The sequence below is a fragment of the Solanum dulcamara genome, chromosome 2 (assembly GCF_947179165.1).
Source record: "Solanum dulcamara chromosome 2, daSolDulc1.2, whole genome shotgun sequence".
Taxonomy (NCBI): domain Eukaryota; kingdom Viridiplantae; phylum Streptophyta; class Magnoliopsida; order Solanales; family Solanaceae; genus Solanum; species Solanum dulcamara.
The window spans coordinates 78,198,477-78,220,377 of NC_077238.1; the positions used below are offsets into that span (position 1 = coordinate 78,198,477).

The 21,901-nt window shown below is 32.6% G+C and overlaps 2 protein-coding genes across 2 annotated transcripts; one reads left to right on the top strand and one right to left on the bottom strand.

Moving 5' to 3' along the window:
• Nucleotides 1–16,530: 16,530 nt before the first annotated feature.
• Nucleotides 16,531–17,392, top strand: LOC129877763 (uncharacterized). The gene has a single exon (XM_055953293.1). The coding sequence runs from the start codon at nucleotides 16,673–16,675 to the stop codon at nucleotides 17,324–17,326; it is 654 nt and encodes a 217-aa protein (XP_055809268.1). The 5' UTR covers nucleotides 16,531–16,672; the 3' UTR covers nucleotides 17,327–17,392.
• A 1,731-nt stretch (nucleotides 17,393–19,123) lies between these two features.
• LOC129880854 (peroxidase P7-like) lies at nucleotides 19,124–21,620 on the bottom strand. Its single transcript, XM_055955083.1, is given in 5 exon segments — nucleotides 19,124–19,747; nucleotides 20,261–20,426; nucleotides 20,698–20,889; nucleotides 21,378–21,432; nucleotides 21,434–21,620. Coding segments are annotated over 5 exon segments (960 nt in total). The 5' UTR covers nucleotides 21,586–21,620; the 3' UTR covers nucleotides 19,124–19,352.
• Between the last annotated feature and the right edge of the window lie 281 nt (nucleotides 21,621–21,901).

Sequence of the window (21,901 nt, forward strand, 5' to 3'; positions counted from 1 at the left end):
TATTCTCGGTACTGTTGTTGTCTAGTTAGAAAGGAGAATATTCGACACCGTGAGATAAATTATCTACGAGCATCCGGATACCTAGCTCCGGCCTCCAATTTGAATTATCCAGGAGCATGCGGTTACCCATCCCCGACCTCTACCGGCTTGCTAGTATGACGAGCACCTGAGTACCCATCCCTGACCTCGATCATATTAATGTGTTACGAAGAGCATCCGGATACCCAGCCCCGGCCTCGATCGCATAGATGTATTATGACAAGCATTCGGGTTCCAGTCCTGGCCTAAGCCACGTTGGACATTCGGGCGAGCATCTGGGTCCCATTCCCGGCCTCGACCCCTAAGTCACCTCTAGTTCATTGACTCTTGGAGATTGTGGTTTGGAAATGCTACAGTTCTTCGATTTCTGACATCACAGATTCTTGGTTTTCAGCCTTGATAGTTGTAGCTACTCTGTGTACTCAGCGGGCTTGTGGGGATTCATCCAAATTTTTATTTAACTTGCACACGAGATTCCCGGCTGGGCTTATGAGGGCCCAATTAGGTATAGTTAGTTGTAGTTCTCATGGATAGTACTCTTTTCACTTTAGATACTTGTAATGATTCCTAGTTAGGCATATTCCTCTTTTTCATATTGTTTTTACCTTTTCTTCTTAGTCGGCCTATGATGCCTACTGGATACCTGTTATCTTGGTACTCATGCTACACTCTTCATCTATTTTCGTGATGTAGGACTGAGCACCAGCTACCGACGTGGATTAATCGAGCCTGTTACAGTCAACTTCAGAGACTAGGGTGAGCACTTGGTGTTTTGGATCATTTCTGTCTCCTTCAATATGGATGACCCATCTTTTGCCTTTTGAGACTAGTCAATTGTTATATATATTTTTGGTCCATTTTCGGGACTTGTACTCGTCTTTTATTTTATAGCAGTTCTATACTTGTGACTTCCAGGTTCTGAGAGAGATCTTTAGTTGTTTATATCATGTTTTGGTTTGTTTCCACTTATTCATTCTGCTTAATTTTATAATTTATCACTTTTGTTTAGTTTCTGCCCTCAAATCCATTACTTGATGTTTTGGATTTATGGGTTGGCTTACCTATTGGTGGGTTATATTAGGTGCCATCATGACCTCAGGAATCGGATCGTGACAGATTGGTTATTGGTTAAAATCAAAACCAAACCAATTTAATTAATTTTCAAATTACTAAAACCAAACCAATTTAATCGGTTTTCAATTAATTGGTTATTGTTGGTTTGGTTCGGTTTTTTTGATTTTTTTCATTTGAAAATAATAATTTTGTTGAAGGCATCCGCATCTCGATAGACACAAACACCTAGTACATGAACAATCCACAGGAAAGTTATTGTGGATTCAATTAAGCAATTAAGAAATACTAGAGTTATTGTTACACGAAAAAGTGATTAAGTTAAGCAATACTAAAGTCATTATACATCAAAGATCAAAAGATAAAATCATTAAAGAAAAAGAATAACTTCAAGCTCAACAATTGTGGAACTACTTGGGGGAGGGTACAAGAAAATTATATACCAAAATTTAAGTGTTGGACTTGAGAAAATGGTAAAGTTATAGACTTAACTTAATTAAAATTTAATAAAACATTTATATTTTATTTATGAATAACATATAAATAATTATGAAATTTATATACATATAATTTCTTGGTTCGGTTTGGTTATTTCTGCGGTTTATTTTTAGTAAAATCAAAATTAAACCAAATAGAATCAGTTTTCAAAATTTAAAATCAAATCTAACCAAACCAAACGAAATATCATTTTTTTAATCGATTTGGTGCGGATTGTGATTCGGTTTGATTTTTTAACGATAACCATTAACTACCTTATTTAAAAGGTATATACAGATATTTCGATCAAAGAAAAACTTGGTAGACTCTCGAAATTTCAATCATAACACATAAATTGAGACGGAGGGAGTAACACTGCTTACTGAGAAGATAATTACGCTTAGCATTTTGACTTATTGTTCATCGACTTTTAAATTCAGTAAACCCAAGGCACCTATCAATTGGTTGGATATCAAATTAGGCAATTATCATGTGGTTACCAATCGATGCATTTGACTAAATCTAAGAGAATAAAAATTAAAATTAAATCAGAACATGCCATTCAATATTTATCTAACGAAATTAAAATCATAACTTTCAATTCTTTTTCACAATTGTGATTTTAAAAAAATCAAGAAATGAATACTAAAATTAAATCTACTATCTTTAGATGAGGAAGACGTAAATTAGTTTCCAACATAAAAAGCTTAAAACTTTTAACAAATCCCTCGCTAAATCATTTCGAATAATTCAAGAAATTACCAAAAATTAACAAACAATATAAAAATTAGAACATTAAGTGAAAATAGAAAAAAAAATGTAATTATCTCAAAAAAAATAGCGGTCCATCAAAAATTAAGCTAATCATTGATCACTCGAATTATGAAGCTTGAGATAAACAAAAGCTTGAGTAAAATTACTTACATGATGAACCTTAGAGATAGAAGAAGAACGTTGCTGTTGACGAAGAGATTAAGGGAAGAATGCTATTTCGCTTCGATCAGTTATATAGAGAGCGCCCCCTGTGCTTTAGGGTTAAGAAGTGACGGGGAGTGGCTCGTTATTTTCTAAGTTAAGAAGTGAACAAAATACTAAATAGGGTTTACAATATATACTGTATATACCTAGGGGTAAAAATATAATTAGGATAATTCTGAACGGGTTAATGGTTTACCCGATAAGGAAATTAACTAATCTGCCTCCACACCTATAAGCCATTAATTATAAAATTTAAGTTCTATTCACCAACTGTGTCACAACCCCGATCCATCATGACTGACATCCACACTAATCCTCCGATGGGAGAACTATTTTTTTACAGCCTAAGCTAACAACATTTGTGAGAAATAAAAATTAAAGAATTTCAAAAGTAGGTTTAATCAAGAAGTAAATACTGAGTTCCCATAAAATCAGAAACCATTGGTTAACAAACTTAAATAATGCAGAAACAGCCTAGGAACTGAAAGTCGTCGTATCAAAACTCTAAAACTAACAAGTTTAGAAAGAGAGTACAACTCCCAACAAAAAATCTTTGACTAATAAATCAATGTCTGAACATCTAAGTCCCGGAAGAAGGACTTGAATAAAAGAGAGTTCACGGCAGAATAAAAAAATAGCTCACCCTTGGACTCGAACACAATCACTCTTCTAGACGAGGTCACTCCACAGTCAGCTGAATATGCCCTGTACTAAACAAAGACGGAGCAAGTGTAGTATCAGTACACAAAATCAACAATGTACTGATAGGATTATGCGGCTAGCCAGTAAGCGAGTCATATACAAGTAAACCCAACATAGTAAACACATATATATAGAATAACTTAATCATTTTTACCTCAATCAGTACTTAACAAGATCATAGTTTATCAATCCCAATATCATGCAATTTCACATAAGAGGTCTGTAACACCCCTCAAAAATTTTCCCCTAAGATTCGGGCCTTCCTTGTACACGTGTGAGGCCCGTCGTATTTAGTTCAAAGTATATGCTCGAGTTGAGATGAGTCCCTAAGAAACTAAAGAGCGTTGGAGGTGATGTGGGGTCATAGAGGACCCGTAAGATCGAGCTAAGTCCAAAAGATCCGTCGTGGCTAAGTTTAGGATGAGTTCGTATAAGGGTCGACTTTTAACGACCCTATCTTTTGAAGGACGTTAATCTGGGTAGCCCACGACCTATCAAATTAAAGGTCGTCGAGTCTTCTTTCCAAAGCCACCAAGAACGTAAATTTTGGAGTTCGAAGTCAAAAGATATGACGATCCTAAGATGAACTAGCACGACAGGAATTTCATTTTTGGCCTGGGTTGCAATTGCTGGGGAAATGACCTTGGCGCTGTAAGGGCGCGACGCGCCACTATCGCGCCAGAAACATGCCTCAGTAGTTTGGTCCTTGGCGCGACACGCCACTAAAAGTTGTGCAGGGTTTTTCAGGCCAAATTTCCAGAACCCAGAAGATATGGCCTTGGCGCTGTAAGGGCGCAACGCGCCACTATCGCGCCAGAAACATGCCTCAGTAGTTTGGTCTCTGGCGCGGCGCGCCACTACAAGGTGTGCAGGTTTTAGGCGTATTCAGCCTGGTGCTACAATGGCGCGACGCGCCACTATCGCGCCAGGTGCATTTTTAGCTTATTTTCAGAACTTTTGAGGAAGGGCAATTTGGGAACTTACCCAAATTATATATATGTTACCCTTGGTCTTTTGGGAACACATTTTGTAGCCTCACTCTCTTTCTAAAAAGCCCTAGGAGCTTCTCTCTCTCTCTCTTCTTCTTCTTCTTCATTTCCAACAAAAAAAGTCTAAGAGCTTCAAGATTTGAGTCCTCCATTGAAGACCCAACACCAAGGTTTTCTTCAAGTCTTCCCTAAGGTATGTAAGGCTATCCAAAACATGGGCTAAGTCCACCCATGTTCCCTACTCTTGCTTTGAGGTTAGATATCTATGAAAATGTAGTTTCTTGGTATGATTCATGTTTGAATGAGTTTTGTCCCCTATTTATTTAATGTCATATGTGTTGATGTTGTTGAGCTAAGAAATTTCTAAAACCTTCATGTTAGTATGAGTTGATGGAGATGACTTGTTATTATGTTTTGTTGATCTCTTTATTCAAGTGATTATGTTGCTTAAGTCATTTTTCCTTAAATATGTTATTCTACTTAAATTGTTGAACTAAAGTCATAGAGTTGTGATGGGTCTTGAGGAGATGTCATAAATGCTTACCTAAATGAGGCTTGATTGAGTTAATTGGAGGATAGAATTGACGAGTAGACAAGGTCCTAAATGAGACTTGCCATTATGACTTAAACTGAGTTAAGAATGAGGATAGAGTTGATGAGTGGGAAATGTTCCACATGAAACTAGCCGTGAGGGCTTGTTTGAGATGATTGGAGGAAGTCTTATGAGCATGGAGTCATGGGAGGAGTATCGAGCACCGAAGCGGGTAAGAGTATAGTCCATACTCGAACCCTAGAAACTACGCCGCCAACGTAGGTAGGGATGGAACCGTTAAAGTCAGATGCTTCCCATGGGATGGAACCGTTAAAGTCGGATGTTTTCCATTTTACTGTCCTGAAATGATAGGACTTGACTAATCGATGGTATCCATGATTAGGGAGGCGTTCATGCCCTGACAAGGTATGGACGGATGTGGCAACAACGTCTGATTGTTGTACTATCACCGGCTCATAGGTGATGGTTGTCGGTTAAGAGAAACTCCCATTTAGGCCTTGATAGTGCTCCGAGTCAGCTGAGTTAAGTGGCTTATGAGTTAGTCCTGTCTAAACTATTCTTGTTGGGCTTAGGACATTTGAGTGAGTTGTCATGTATATGTGTATGAGTTGAGATCCTGAGTTGATATTGATGTTTTCTTAATGTGGTTTCATCCGGCCATTTTACATACTCGTACATTCCATGTACTGACGCTATTTGGCCTGCATCATTTCATGATGCAGAGACAAGTACTAGAGATCATCAACCGACGCTCCGTTGAAGATCCACATACACTTCTAGCTAGTTGGTGAGTCCTCCTAGTTCCCGGAGGATATTGAGCCTTCTTGTACAGTTTCGTTTTCATTTCTTTTATTTTGATTGTTGGTAGACATGGACTTGTCATTGGCACCTTTTAGACTTGGATAGAGGCTTCATAGACTGGAGTGTGGGGAGGTTGAACGGTTAATTCGAGGAGTCTTATTATATTTGTTGTTGAGTTGATGAATGCTTGGCCTTCGGCCCTCATATTGCGAATAGTATTTCATTAATTGAGTTTCCACTAAGAGAATGTGATTGAATGAATGTGTGACTGGACCAGGTGGTTCGCTCGGAGGTTAAAAATGGCATTCGAGTGCCGGTTACGTCTAGGGTACCCTCCCGAGGCGTGACAAGGCCTCTCATGGGACTTGCAAAACTTAACTTGTGTCGGAACATGACACTCGATCTAAGGTTTGTGTCAAAACGTGACACCCAATCCGAATATGTATCGAAATGTGACACCCGATCTGATTTATATGTCAAAACGTGACATCCGATGTCACGACCTAGCCCCGTGACTAGTGTCCAAATTGGACCCTCGTATACACACATATTATCTATAGTCAATCGGCAATTAAGCATGATAAAAGATTTATATGGGTAGCACGTTGTCTCAAACTGTTACTTATATATATACTAAAATCACCTATTTCTTGGGGAGTCTTAATTGTCAAAAATAAGATAACATAATATGTAAGCCGACAAGGCTTCCATTCTGAATGTAAACGTCCAAAAACATAAGTCATACTAGTACACCGGACAACATCTATATACAACTCACTCATATGTCTACAGACCTCTAAGAGAATTAACAATAGCATATGACGGGACAGGGCCCCGTCGTACCCCTAAATACACAAATATATACATTATAAGGATTAGTACCCAAAGTTTGGGCTCCGAGACAATGGAGCACTTCAAACTCGTTGAGTAGAATCCTAAGTTGGCGGCTCTCCAAAATGAGTATTTGTACCTGCAGGCATGAAATGCAGCCCCCCGAACAAAAGGGGGTCAGTACGAACTATGTACTGAGTATATAAAGCATAAAATACCGTAAAGGAGATCACATCTGAAATAAAGATTCAGGAGTCAAGTATCATAATCAATAAATCACTGTACCTGTGTCTTATAAAATGAAGACATGCATATCATCATATATCGTACCTAGCCCGTTATGGGACTCGGTGTCACAATTATATCAATATATCGTCATATGTATATATATACCATACCCGGCCCTCTAGCAAGGGACTCGGTGAATAGAGTAGTGTACACTGATACCGTACCCGGCCCATTATGGGACTCGGTGCCATAATCATATCGTCATATCATCATAATATCATATTATCATATCACGTACCCGGCCCTCTAGGAAGGGACTCGGTGAATAATGTAGTGGAATCCATACATGATAACATACCCGGCCTATCGTAGGACTCGGTGAATAATACCATAACAATATGCACGAATAAGGTATCATTAGCAACCTTGCGAAATTTGATCATTATCGGAGACTTAATAGAATAAGCAAAATAGTCCATCATTTGAAAACCAAGACAATAGTCATTATGAATCACATCAATTATGGATTATACTAAAATATGAATTATACCACAACATGAGTTATACCAACTAGGATGGCTGGAATCATACACATGAGTCAAGACATAACAATATAAATTTTGAAAATCAAGAACGGTAGCCATCCGAGTATATCTACGAATACGAGTTTCTTTGGAATTTAAGCATACGTCATTCGTTCGTTTCATATGGATCATGCCAAAAGAAGAAGATGTTAACTTTACATACCTTTAGCGTTTATACGTATATGTTGTCCAATATTGTCTCAACCTATATTAAAACGTTAAGCACTATGATTAAACTATGGACAAGAATAAAACGTAGTCTATCGTTAGTAGGTTATTTCTAAAAAAAATTGGACAGCACCTCCCCTATACCGCTCACTTTTCCCACTTTCAAACCAGCCATATAATCATCAACCAACATCAACAATCCAAAATATTGACACAAAATAAGATTTATTATTCATGTTACCAAAGCAGTAAATTCGGAAAGTCAAGTACCTCACGTTGTATCTAAATTTTGAAAATGAAAACGGCAAAACTGGACTTTATAACCTTCATGAAACATTTATATCTCTGTCTTAAGTTTCCAATGCAAAAGAAATCAACTCAAAATTCATTTTCTACAAAGAGATATCATCAAAATACGAACAGCTATACATGAAGGAATTTTCAATCCAGAATCTAGACAGAATTTGTCTTATGATTCATGCTCAGTTTTCGACATAATAACAGCAGATATAGACTAAGACATAAACATAAGAGTTGTAGGTACGTGTATTAGCTTTCCAAAACATGTTTAATATCTAAAATCGAAGGTCTACACAATGAGATATTCCAGAATTACTACCAGCTACTCAATTCCAAAAACGGGTTTGAACATTCACAATCTTCATACACCTTTTTCCTCCAAATTCAAGAACAACAACTCATCAACAACATCAAAACAATATCAACCATTATTATACATCATCACTAAGATAATTCCATCTATTTAATCTACCTAAAACAACCCTTTAACCCATAACTCTCAACAAATCACCAAACTAGTTTATAACACTATTTTCTCCGTTCTAATCCGTTAAAACTCTAACTAAACTTGTTAACAATGAAAAGGAGACTTTAATATTACCTTAAATTTGCAGCACCACATAAAATCTTCTCCTTATTGGCTGATTTCTAGCTCAAATTGAAGCCAACGCGACGTACAACAATTTTCTCTTCATGAGCTTCAGATTTCGGGACTTGAATTTTGGTCGGATTTGGGATTTCTCTCAAGAACTCCCTTTCTCTCTCTCTCTCTGGAAATTTCCAGAATTATGTTGGTCTAAAGTTTGAAGGAATAGTTACAAAAAATCAGATCTAATTTCGTAGGTATTGGGCCTGACCCGAATTAGAATTGGGTTGGGCCGAATTCACTATTTAGTTTGGCCTGTCAGGCTTAAAACGTCTATATCTTATTACTCCGATATCACATTTCGTCCCACGACCTATGGTTGGAAAGATATTTCAATTATCTACAACTTTCATGTTGAGAGTTTTCCCAAATTCTCAAATTATAAAGAGGTTATGGCCTCCCGAAGTCAGCTTACCCGAAACGTGACTTTAAGAAAAACATATTTGATGGCTTCTATTTTGATTTGGCTTAAGGGTCCTTCTTGAGATGTATTTTACTACACATAAATTATTCATATAACTTGGCATCTACAACGAATCATGTCATTTTAAAATTCAAAATTAAAAGTCCTTGAATTTATAATCGTTAGATTACGAATAATCCAAAATGCAAAAATACGGAATGTAACATCCGACCCCAACATACAAACAACCACAATTATATTTAGTATTCAACATTATGTTACCAAGAACATGTTCATCATAAAATAGGTCAATAATTGATCATTTCATATATTCGATGATGTACTTCCCTATTCATATACACACATGCATACTATGAAACAATTTAACAAGTACATGAAACACATACGGGAAATAAAAATTACCACCTACTTCGAACTCGAGCTTCAACAACTCTAAAGTGCAAGAGCTTTCCCTTTTCAGGTTCGTTTTGGTTGTTCTTGATCTAAAATAAGTCATATATATACAAATGATCAATACAATGGCTTAATTCACATGAATTATAACATAATTCCCTTCCTATACCAAAACTCATAATCCTAAAACCTAGGGCTAATTTCTACCATTACCCACAAGCCCAAAACCCTCCCACAATGACTACCCATCCTAATTTATGGATTTTAGGAATCGAATGATGAGTTTAGGGAGTAGAATTCTTACCTTAAGAGTGAAAATTCATGAAAAAATGATAAAAATTGCCCTAGGTCTCCTTCTGACGTTTTAGGAACAATCTTTGCAAAATAAAATTATTTTTGGGATTTTTTTCTGTCCTTAAGTCGCGACTGTCCTGCTCTGGCAGAACAATTCCCACTCTGTCGGGTTGCACGAAAATAGAGAGTTCGGAACTTGAGCTCCAAACCCCCATTTAATAACACAACCCCTCCCCAAGATGTATTAAATTATACCTTTCACGCCAAGTCCAATTTTGAGAGTTTTACTTGCCCGAATGCGATTTTGCGAAGCCGTAAATGATCTGCATCATATTGGCTATCAGCTTACCCAATAAAATTAGAGATTCGATCCCCCACCATACACAAGGTCACCCTAAACCTCACCTAACTCAAAATTCATCCAAGTCTAAACTAGGCTAAATTTTTTCGAAGTTACTACCTGAAATTTTCTGTCCCAAAATGCTTCCCCATTGGTCTATCCATAACGACGGAGACAGATCGTTACAAGCTGTTAATCAAATAATTCAATATCAATAAGTCAATTTTACAATTGGGTTACCAATAACAGTTCAATTTTTTAATATCCCTGAGAGAGAGAAATATATATTATTATTATTATTATTATTATTATTATTATTATTATTATTTTAATGGACAATTATACAATATAAAAATACCTAAAGAGAAGGTCTTCCCATTATTGAATCCATTGAAGACCCTTAAAGTGGTTGGACGTCTTCAAAATACTTTATGTTCTATATTAGTTGCCCCTATTTTTCTTTTCGAGAGTATTTAATTTGACTATTTTTTGAAACTAAATTAAATTAAATTAATTTGATATTTTAAAATTTTAATTTAAATATTTAAAAAGTAAACGAAAATATAAGTTACAGTTCTTCTTATATCAATATAATAAAAAGTATTTATCTTTAAATATTTATCAAAATTCATAGTTTAACTTTTAAAAAGTGAAACATGCATTTTGGACAAATGGAGTAAGAGGTTTTCTTTATGAACTTGCTTATATTTAGCCAATCTTCATATATATTAAGAGTTGGCATAGTTTGGGCCAACTCAAAATTCAAATTCAAATTTTTTGGATATTCGAATTGAATTTTTGGATTATGGATTGTCTTTTTAAAAGTCTGAATATATTGGTAGCCATATAAAATTGACACAAACTTTCATATAGACCCTCCAACGAGCCTTTTTTTATTTTAGACGCCTCATGTCATATCTCTCCCATTGAGGTGAATATGACATTGAAGATCATAAAAAGGAGGAATATGACTATGAAGATAATTGTTTGGGTATGGTGGAAAAGACAATCAACATGGAGAAATTTTATAGAGAAGATGATTGTGTGGGTGGGTGTGGTGCAAAAGACAATGAAAATGGAGGAATATGATGAAGAAGATGATTGTGTGGGAGGTGAGTGGGATAGGGAGTTTGCAACACATTTTTATTCTTGATTTGTCAAAATACTTTTTATAATTATTTGAATAAAAACGACCGCATGTCATTTTTTTATTGGTCATTTTGTCATGTGTTTTTATGCTAAAAAAAATATGATATGATTTTAAATGAGTTGCATGATGAAACTGGCCATTTTAATTCATGTAGACACATTAGCTTAACACGCACTTGGGGTCAACCGCTAATTGTCAAAAAAGTGTTAAAATGACATGGCAAAACCTGATATAAAGTATGTAAAATGAATAAGATTTAGTGAAGTTTTTAAGTGAAAATTAGTGTCAACTTTAGGTGGCTATTGATGGGTTCAACATTTTTAAAATTTATGAATTTTGGATTGGATATCAGATTTAGAAGGCGTTTGGAGATGTGATTTTATCACGTAATTTAAAATCAACATTTTAACATGCGATTTCATCTGATGATTTCAAATCACGAGATAAAATCTCAAATTCTCCAAAAAGCTTGATTTGAAAATTTCATATCATGATTTCACATTTTTCAAATACAAAAATTTACTCACAAGTTTATATTTTGTTAGAAAATATACCATTTTATATCAACATATTTTTTTGCCAAAATACTAAATGAGTGATGAAATATTTACGGAATATGAACACGATGATATAATTACTAATGAGTGACCATTACACTACAACTTATGTTCAATAATAAATGTGGTATTTTTTTTAGAATAACTTTGTGATAGTATATTATACTTTTGTTATGAACTTTTGTTTAGTTGGTAAAATTGTCTACATAATTGAGGAAATTTTGATAGTTTTCACAACTTATGAGCTTTTATGTAATTATGAGTAAAAAATACAACTTAAAAATTCAAATTGGATATCCAAACAAAACTAAAACTTCAACTTCATCTCATATAATTATATCTCACATAGCCAATAGGCCCTTAGTACTATGAAATTTTGGATATTTGAAAATTTAATCTTTTATGTCTTATATTCACCTTTATCCATATCATACATGCTAAATCCTAATAAATTCGTTTTTCAAAGATCCAATAGATTAGTACCCTACGATTTTGGTCATTATAGTCTTAAGATCATTATGAAATTACACGGTATGGGAGGGAAGCTGGTAGCCTCAATCCTTGTTTATTATAGAAACTTTTACTTTTCAAAAAACAAACTATTAGGGGAATTAGCATTGTTAATTGTTATGAGTTTTGATCAGTCTTAAAGGCTTAAAAGTCCAAATCAAAAATCAAAAATATCTAAACTGATTATTACATAATCAAACTTAAAAAATTCAATTCAATCCAAGCTTATTTGAATTGAATTTAAATTATAATTTTTTTCAATCCAAAAAATAAAAATTTAAACCAAAATTTTCATATCCAATTTGAACGACACAAACGCCCACCTTCCAAGTAGTATGTTAATACGTCCTCATGAACCCTGGTAATTCAAAAAGCATATAACACGTTGAGCAACATTTTTTAAAAAATATTCTTATATTTTGCATATATAATTAATGTATTTGGTTTTAGATTCTTCTAATTGATGTGTGATTTCTAACTAATTCATTTGAAAGTCTCAATGTCTTTTTGGGCTCCTAAGCTTTACAATTATTTAGTCGGCCACGAGAAGTTGAATACTCAAGTTTTTTTTATGGGTTTGTTTAGTTCGAAAGAAATTTTCTTTTTTAAAAAAAAATAAATATTTGCTAGTATTTGATAAGCAAATTAAAAAGTTATTGTTCTAAGAATATTTATACATATATATATATATATATATAATCTAGAGAAATATCATGGAGTAGCGGAGAGTGAGGAGCTGGATGGAAAAGGGTAGGGGTTGGGTATGAGGGCGGTGAGTATACTTTTTCTGATTTTTAGACAACTTATTTTTTTAGAGAAAATATTTTTCAGAATATTTTAAAAACATGAAAAACTAAAAGAAAAATTTCTGGCCAGCCATGTTAAAGTAGTGGATAATTTTCTATTAATGGTAATTTTATTTCTTATTAGTTAGATGGCTCTCCTTTTGTTCTTTTTCCTTTTCTTGGAAAAACAATTCGTGAAAATGAAAATCTATAATCTTACCTTTGTTTTAATGGAAATGTGTAAGTCATTGTATTGAAATTAAGTAAACACATGGTACATTAAACTTTAAGTTCATGTTTCTAGCAAGTCTTGGTAATTATTCAGTCTATTTCATCATTAAAAAAAAAGGAAAAAAAAAAGAAAGACTTCAGTGTAATTTCACGAGTATGGAGAAAGTAGAGTATACACAAACCTTATTTCTACCTCGTACAGGTAGATAGACTATTTTCCAAAGATCATCGACTCAATTACAGCAAATCGAAGTAGTTATGAAAAAAGTAAATACGACAATGATGAAAATAAAACAACTAATAAAGAAAACTGTACAAAGCATTCAGGAAAAAAAAAAGAACAATAACTTGACAATGAAATAATGTGGTAGCCGAAACACAATATATAGAAAACGGATAGTAACAAATATCAAAAGCAAAAAATAACAGGAATAAAGTTAATACTACGATAGACTCGGTGCTCCAGACTCCCACAAATTTAATTCCACCAAAAAGCCAGACAACGTTTAACTATCTTCTACCCTAATTTACAACCTTCATACTCTCTCCTTACTATAGAGTTCATAGGAAAAAAAGAAGCAAAAATTAGGAATTCGAATTAATATCTTACGAAAAATTAGAGGTTCTAATTATGTTCTTTATATCATAAAGTTTAGGTACAACTAATTATGTTCTTTATATTGTACAAATACGTATGCTTATCAATTGTTTATAAAAGTTCTTTGTTTCCATTGATGAGGAAGCTCTAACAACAACTTGTTATGTAGCACGTGAAATTGAATACTGAGGCCATGTTAATAGAAGTAGATTCAAAATTTTAAGCTAATGAATTTTGAATCATAATTCTTTTTCCCCCTACTTGATTCATGGCACAATATTACTTATATGTATTAATTAGATTTTTAAATATAAATATAAGATTTTGAGCTGAAAATATTAAATTTTGCCGAACTCTCATTACCTTTATTGTGACTCTGCCCTTGGTTATGGGGTGGGGTGGATTTATAGCCTGTTTTTTGGTGCACATGAATCTATGTTTTTTTATTTTAAATTAGTTATTTTATGTATATAATTTTTAAAATTGATCTAATATTATATGAAATGGTGCATTTGGTTGAATAATACTTATTTATCTAGAGGAATACGAATCAATTTTCATACGTCTTTCTCTTAATAATACATCACGTTATAAAAATTCTAGATTTGTCTCTACATAATTGCATGTCAAAGCTTTGAATACTCTCAACAAAGAAGGGGCAAGGATCGAGGATCGAGTGGTAATTAAAGAAAGTAGGTGGTAAAAAATCTCTATATAACTGAAGTATAATCTCCATCTCGAATTCGAATTTTGAATAAGAATGAAAAAGATATTGTAATTCAAAAATATTTTTTTTGATGCAAATTCAAAGTTGATATAATCCTAAAACACGTATCCAAACAAAATTGTAACTAATTTCATGGTTGCTAAGGGTGTAGTAATTAAGAGAACCATTTTCTCGGAAAACAACTTCTTATATAATTTTCAGTATAGAAATTTTATTTTTGAAATGCCTTCTCGATGTCTGATAGGAAATGAATGGTGAATGTGAAGAGATTGTTCATATTATATAAAAGAATTATATTAAAAAATAGTTACGTTGCAATTCATGTTCAATTTTAATTTTTTTTGTTGAATTAAAGCTCGACCAATGAAGAATATATTTTTAAAAAGACTTTTGTCAACATATTATATTTTGTTGTGAACTATGATTTGGTAAGATTTAATTTTAATAATTGAGGAAGTTTTGATAGTTTCAAATTATGAGATTATCTTCTTCTTCTTCTTTGTTTTTTTTTTAAAAAAAAAGTAAAATTTTTGTGATCCAAATTGCATGCATAAATAATTTTAACTTCAAATCAATCTAATTCAAAATTATATCCAAATAATCAGTATATTTCATGCAAATAGACAAGATAGTGATTTAGAGATGTACTGACTCCCTTCGTTTCAATTTATTTTGTTTTTCTTTTTTTTTGGTGTGTTTCAAAAAATATTTCTTTCCTTTTTTGATAATTTTTTTACTCTAACTTTTTAATCTGATGTGTTTAAGACCCCAAAATTTAAGAGCATTTTGATATATTTTATATATTCTTAATTCAGGATCATAAGATTCATTTTTTTTTTTTACTATTTTAAACTTCATGCTAAAATTAAAACTAAACAAATAAATTAAAATGTACAGAGTGCTATTGTTGAGATTGATTTGCCTAAATCTCCCACTTTGGATTCTCTCATTTCTGATTGTGAGAAAGAAAAAGGGAAAGTGCATGTGATCATTGGAGACAAATACATGTCCTACACATCAGTTAATCTATACAACTCTTTGCTAAATAAATAACAGTCGTTTGATAAGAATAAAGGACAGCTGTGTGTAGAAAATAGAGGGATCACTGGAGCTCTGATTAGTTTGTTGTAGCGTAGGCTAGTGATATTAGAACATCTGTAGAGAATTTTATTTCTTTTCTCATTTATTTTATTCATACATGGTTGTATAAATAAATTTCCAATTTCCAATCTTCATTCATTTTTTCAATTTCTGTTCTTAGGCTAAATTGTCTCAGTCTTTCTTTTCATTCAATCTTCTTTAGCTATCATGGACTGTTTACTGTCACCTAAGAATCCCTGTCGAACATAAAACTAATTTATAAAGTTCACTTGCATGAGAAAATATAATTGTTTTATTTATAATTTATTTATTTATAGTGTACAATTACGTATGTGCTTATCTTAGTTCTGTAAGTTCCTTGACGATGAAGTTCTAACTTCTAACAACTTGGTATGGCTAATTTTTTTTAAAAAAAATTTCATCTTTGACTGGTTGTATTGCCTCCCACTACTAAAAATAACAGGTATCAGCAATAAACAAATTTTATAATACAATTAGAAAAATTCGTTACTAATCCTATTTGCAATCAGCGCAAATTATCAAAAAATTGTTAGCTACGAATTACTTCACAACAGATTAATGATGAAGTTCGTAGCTAATTTTAATTTTTTTTTATAGTGCATACCCCTACTCTCCGACCAAATCCCTCTCCTCAATCAACCTGACGTATGTATACCCTTACTAGTATTGAGTTAGTCAACTATGAATATATAAAAACTTTTTTTTCTACCTTCAAATCATCAATATATAAAACTAAATTCATTTAACTAAGATGCTTTACTAGTTATAGCTACTGGCCAACTGTATTAAATTTCATTTAACTAAAAAGTTCATGACATACTAACTAATTAACACATAACAAAATGAACTATGCCATACTTAAATTAGTAGTTTAAAAATTAAATATTAAATAAATCAATGTCACATAATTTGTTGAAATATTATGTTCAATCTATCTCTTTTATAAACATCACAATTTTTCTTTGACTCAATCAATTCAATTAATACCCTTCTAAACCTTCTTAATATATTTCCATCAAGTTGACCACAATATGGCATACTACTAAAAATCTCTCTTAATTTTCCTTCTCCTCTAATTCATCCAAGAAACATAGAGAGGGATATATAGGGCTGGATTTATCAATCGAAGTAGAAGATAGTATACCTTACTATTCTCGATCATTTTTTTATCCAAATGGTGACTAGTGATGATGCTCACAATAATCGTCGTCCACAATATTTACAAGATTTTCTTCTAATTAAAGATGATGACAAATTCTTTTCAAGACTTTTGTCTAAGGAAAATTCCAATAAAGGTGAGTCTTCTTTTAGGTTTTATTACTATGGAGGATCTTCTTCATCTAGTTCAGTTCCATTTCATTGGGAATCTGAACCAGGTACCCCTAAACATAAATTTGCAAATTCAACCTTATTCAATCCTCCACTTACTCCTCCACCTTCTTATAATAATAATAATAATCAATCCATTAATGCACATTTAAATTCTTTGCAAAAACTACGATCAACTAAATCTAAGTTTTATCGCTCAATTTTTTCCAAGAGAATCACTTCTTCGCAATCAATTGCTAACCTATCTCCTTCCTCCTCTCGTTCGTCATCATTCTCTGTGTCTTCCATGCCATTATTCACGTATAGTTCCAACTTAACGAACATTAAGAGTAATGCCCACGTGGCAATTGCTAATTCGCCAACTTCTACACATAGGTGCTTTGGTTCGAGACATGAGAATAAACCCAAGCGCTTTCGAGTTAGCTACTATTATATGAGGAAAACAAAGAAACTATTATTGTCCTTTGTTGGAATTCTTGCTTCAAGGAATATAAAGTGATAGACTGTTAGTTTCATGAATGGTCATTCAATTTTTATTTTATTGTACTAAAGTTACTAAACTATTTTTTATAATAAAAAAGTCATTCAGAAGTATTATAAAAGTCACTATACTATCTTTTGTAACCAAAACATCGCTCAATTTTGTGTAAGTATCACAAAAAGGTATTAGGAGGAAACATAAGACATTTTATATGATACTTAGGCAAATTAGCTAAATGACTTTCATTACAAAAAAATGTTTAGTAACTCCTAATGAAACTTATTAGGCAAAATTGAGTGATATGTTCGAATAATTTTCTTGTTACAGAAAAAAGTTTAATAACTTCTATGGTAATAAAAATAAAATTGAATGACCATCCATGAAATACTCCAACGGTTGAAGCAAACTGAATAACATCGCCTTCATAGGAAAAAAAATCTGAATTTTAGAATATGTTGATTCAGAGACGTGATTATTTTCATAAATGTACGCAATTTTATTTTTCTTTATGTATTCAAATAGTTCGAGCCAGAAGCAGTGAGCTCATAATTTGAATTCCTATGATGTTCATCAGATTTGAATAGTTTTAATTTGAATTGATGGTGTGAAGTGAGAAGTGTTTTTTTTTTCTAATTTCCTAGCTCTAAGTTTATGTTGATTAATATTCCAGGGAACAAATTAAATATGTCAAGATATTTTTCCCTTTTCTTTTTATTGTTGTAATTGTAATGGGTACTGTCCAAGATAAATTTGATAATATATCTTTGTCTGGTTCTCAGTTTTTACAATTTTTCATTTTATTTTTCCATTTATTTTCTTTACTTGAACTTTGAATTTTTGATTTTTATTTTAAAAAATCCATGGATGAGAAGTACCACCACAGTTTAGAATTAATACTATTCTTTCATTTTTATTTATTAATTAATCCTGTAGTCCAATATAATAAAAGAAGAGTTTGTATAAATTTGTAGGTAGAAAATTAGTACACAACGAACCCATCGATTAAAAAAAGTTGGTAAATTAATACATTATTGTTCTTATAGGCGAGTAAAGGATTTAAGTCATGTACACTGACATGATAAAATTTATTTACATTTCACTGTAATTTATTATAAAAAGTTGATTAGTTCCTATTGTAGTCAATTAATCTAATGATAGAGCACAAAATTTAAACGCGTGAGCAAATGACACTTTTTCTTTTTTGGTTACCAAAAGATTTGCACACTACAAACCAAAAAACACTACAAAATCCATCATTAATTCATCGTTAAATTATTCATAACTAATATAATTTTTTAATAATTCTTTGTTAAATAGTTATTAGCAAGGTAATTTAGTTTTTATTGTTAAAAATCATACGTCTCAAAGTTGGCATTTTCCACACTTACACATACCAAACACACACACAAGACCCTGGATTGCTATGGGCCAAGACCAAAAGATCGTGTCCCACTTACCTTCCACGATCGCGCCATTGATATTGCACGATAGAGCTGGAAACTCACAAGTGTGTTGATTCTGTGATATTAGATCAATAGTTTTGTAAAGGCATAACATTTCAACTGACAATTTAACATTTTAACTTTGATAATGCACGTCTAAACACTTCAACTCATTTTTATTGTAGATGTACGCCTAAATTATCATTTTGTAAATACTTGGAGTGTTCAACTAGTACAATGAAAACGAGTTCACGAGATGTCTAAACATGCATTATCTAAGTGAGAATGTTTAACGATCAGAAACCAAATTAAGATGTCTATCTATATTATATTATGCCTACTAGTAGTTAAAGATTTTGCAGTAATCTTTGACTAACAAAAAGGGTGTTTCTCATAATATTCCAATACTGATACAAATACAATGCTTTAGAAATAAATTTAAAACTTTGACAGGGTAACATACATATTGATCCTGCATATTATCAAGAAAGAAACCTTTGACAAAAACTATAGAGTAAAATAAAATAAAAATCACACGTCTCAAAGTAGTCATTTTCCACACTTAAAACACACACACACACTTAATACGAATTAATCGAGACTTAATTTCTCCTTCGACAATTCTTCCTAATTTCTCCATTAGATCCAGTGAGTGGACGAATATCACCCATCTTGATCATAGCAGTAACAAAATCAGAGCTGAAACTACTAGGATTATTGTTGTAGGACGTTACGATTGAATCAGTTGATCCACCATTGAATAATTGCTGATCGGAATGTAGAAGACCCTTTTTATTCTTTAAGTTCTTGAAATAATTATTATCGAATTTTGAAGGTGTTTGGAGATCGAGTGGTGCTAAGTTGTTGTCACCTGACCCTGAGTTTCTTGGACAATTATTTTGCCTTGTTCTTGCAAATGATGAGTCTATGTTGTTGGTCTCGTTGTATATACGTGCCCTAAATGTTGTGCATCTTGCTTTTCCAATTGTGTGAGCACCTATGAAACAAAAAAAAATATAGCAACAATTAAATTTTACTAGTATGAATTTCCTCTGTTTTTGCAGGGTGGGTGGGGTGGATGGGGGTGCACTAGTATAACAATTTTTTTTGTTTGTTATTGTGTGATTTTCTAAATTGTAATTATATGTTTTGATGCTATAATTAGTGAGTTGAGATTAACAATATTTTCTTTAAAAGAAGTTATATGTACTAATCTATTCATAATAATAAGTTTGTTTAAATCCACCAAGGAGTATATTATTATCAAAAAGAATTATAGGAATTGACTATGAAATTCAGTCATTAGGTTGTCACCTAGGATATTTTTGATAATCTATCCTGAAATAGGATTAGCAATAGATTTTTGGAATTTATCGACAAAAGTTGTTTGTCATTATAACTTATGAAAGATATTATCGAATGAAATAATTAAGATATACGTAAATTGATTCAGACACGACAACCATTATAAATAAGAAAAGGTAGGGGAATTATAGGGAAAAGAACAAACCAGATAAGGCAACCATGTCCTTAGTAGAAAGGCCAACAGCACTAAAACTAGAGATGAGTCGATTAAGGTTAAATGTAGGAGCAGGAATGCTGTTGTTGGCAGCACCTTGACTTGCTGTTCTGGCATCTCTTCTGCCTAATTTTACATTCCAATTAGGCCCTCCAAGCTGCATAAGTCAAAAAAAATAAAATTGTGCCAAGTCAAATTATGTCGTATAAATTATAATAAATGTTATAGATATATATTGTTCGGTCAACTAGTTTACCAATATGGGTTGAAGTATACAGAACATATGTTCAAGCAGTGTATATATTGTGTATAGATATGTATAAAGTATACACTTCATACCTACACGTACAGTTTGTACATATTTTGTAAAACCAAATGGCAGAATGGTTCAGACCCGTAATTATCACTGGGAAGTAAATATGACTTACAATAACAACAGAATCACGAGCAGTAATGGCTAAAATATCAGCACAAGAAACGACGCCAGGGCATGCTTTCTCTACAGCAGATTTGATGTTGTCAATGACTTCAAATCCTCGAACAGAATTCACATTTGGAGCAGCCCTCTTCTCTCCTGTGAAGCTTGATGTGTCATCAAGGAGCAGTGATCCATCACATCCCTAAAATTGAAATTAAACAGTGACAAGTTAAATTATTGAGAAATAATTTAAGGGGTTGGGGGCTATCTAATCACAAAAGAATTCCCTCCGTCAATTTTTTTGCTTCGTCAGTATTGATTTGACACATAAAGAATCAATTCAATACTTTGGAAAATGATTTTAGTTAATAATAAAAGTAAATTAAGAATTAAACGATAAATTATCTCTTGATTTTTTAAATTTGATAAATAAAATTGAACATCTATTTTTTAGTATAATAGACAAGTAAAAATGGACGTACGGACAAAATGTTATGGTAAGTATGGAGTCATATAATAAGAAATGAATGTGGTCGGACCCTCCCCGGACCCTGCGCATAGCGGGATCTTAAGTGCACTGGACTGCCCTTTTATACACAATATAATTTTTTTAATAAAATATTATTCAACGTAACTGACCACACTTCACTCTACTGAGGAAATTAAACGAAGATGGTAGGATATTTTTACATTGACGAAGCAATCATGGAAGAAAAGTCGAAGAAGCGAAGCACCCATCCTTGTTGATAGCTGATTGCACTGTTGATTTCACTGTTTGATAAAGTTTAGGACATGATTTTGAGTAGAAATTAGTTGAAAGTTGAGCTGATGAACTTACAATAAGTAAGCTCACAAGCAAAATAAAAAAAACTATAGTATTAATTTTTAAAGAAGCCATCACAAAACTTGACTAATGTAGAGAGTGGAAAATAAAAATAAGTGTGTTGTGCACAAGTTATTGATAGGTTTCTAAAGTATTTATAGGGAAATTTTGTTGATTCTTGGATAGAGAAATTATATTGCCTCAAGGTTATTGATTTGGGCAGGTTACCTAACATGTACCAATTAGACTGATGAATTAATTTGCATGTCATTCCAATTTCCAAGTCTGAAAGAGTATTAATTAATTAAAGGAAACAAACCAATAATTAGTAAGTTAGTACTATATGAGTTTAAGTTCAATGCATTAACAATTAAAATACAAAATATTTATA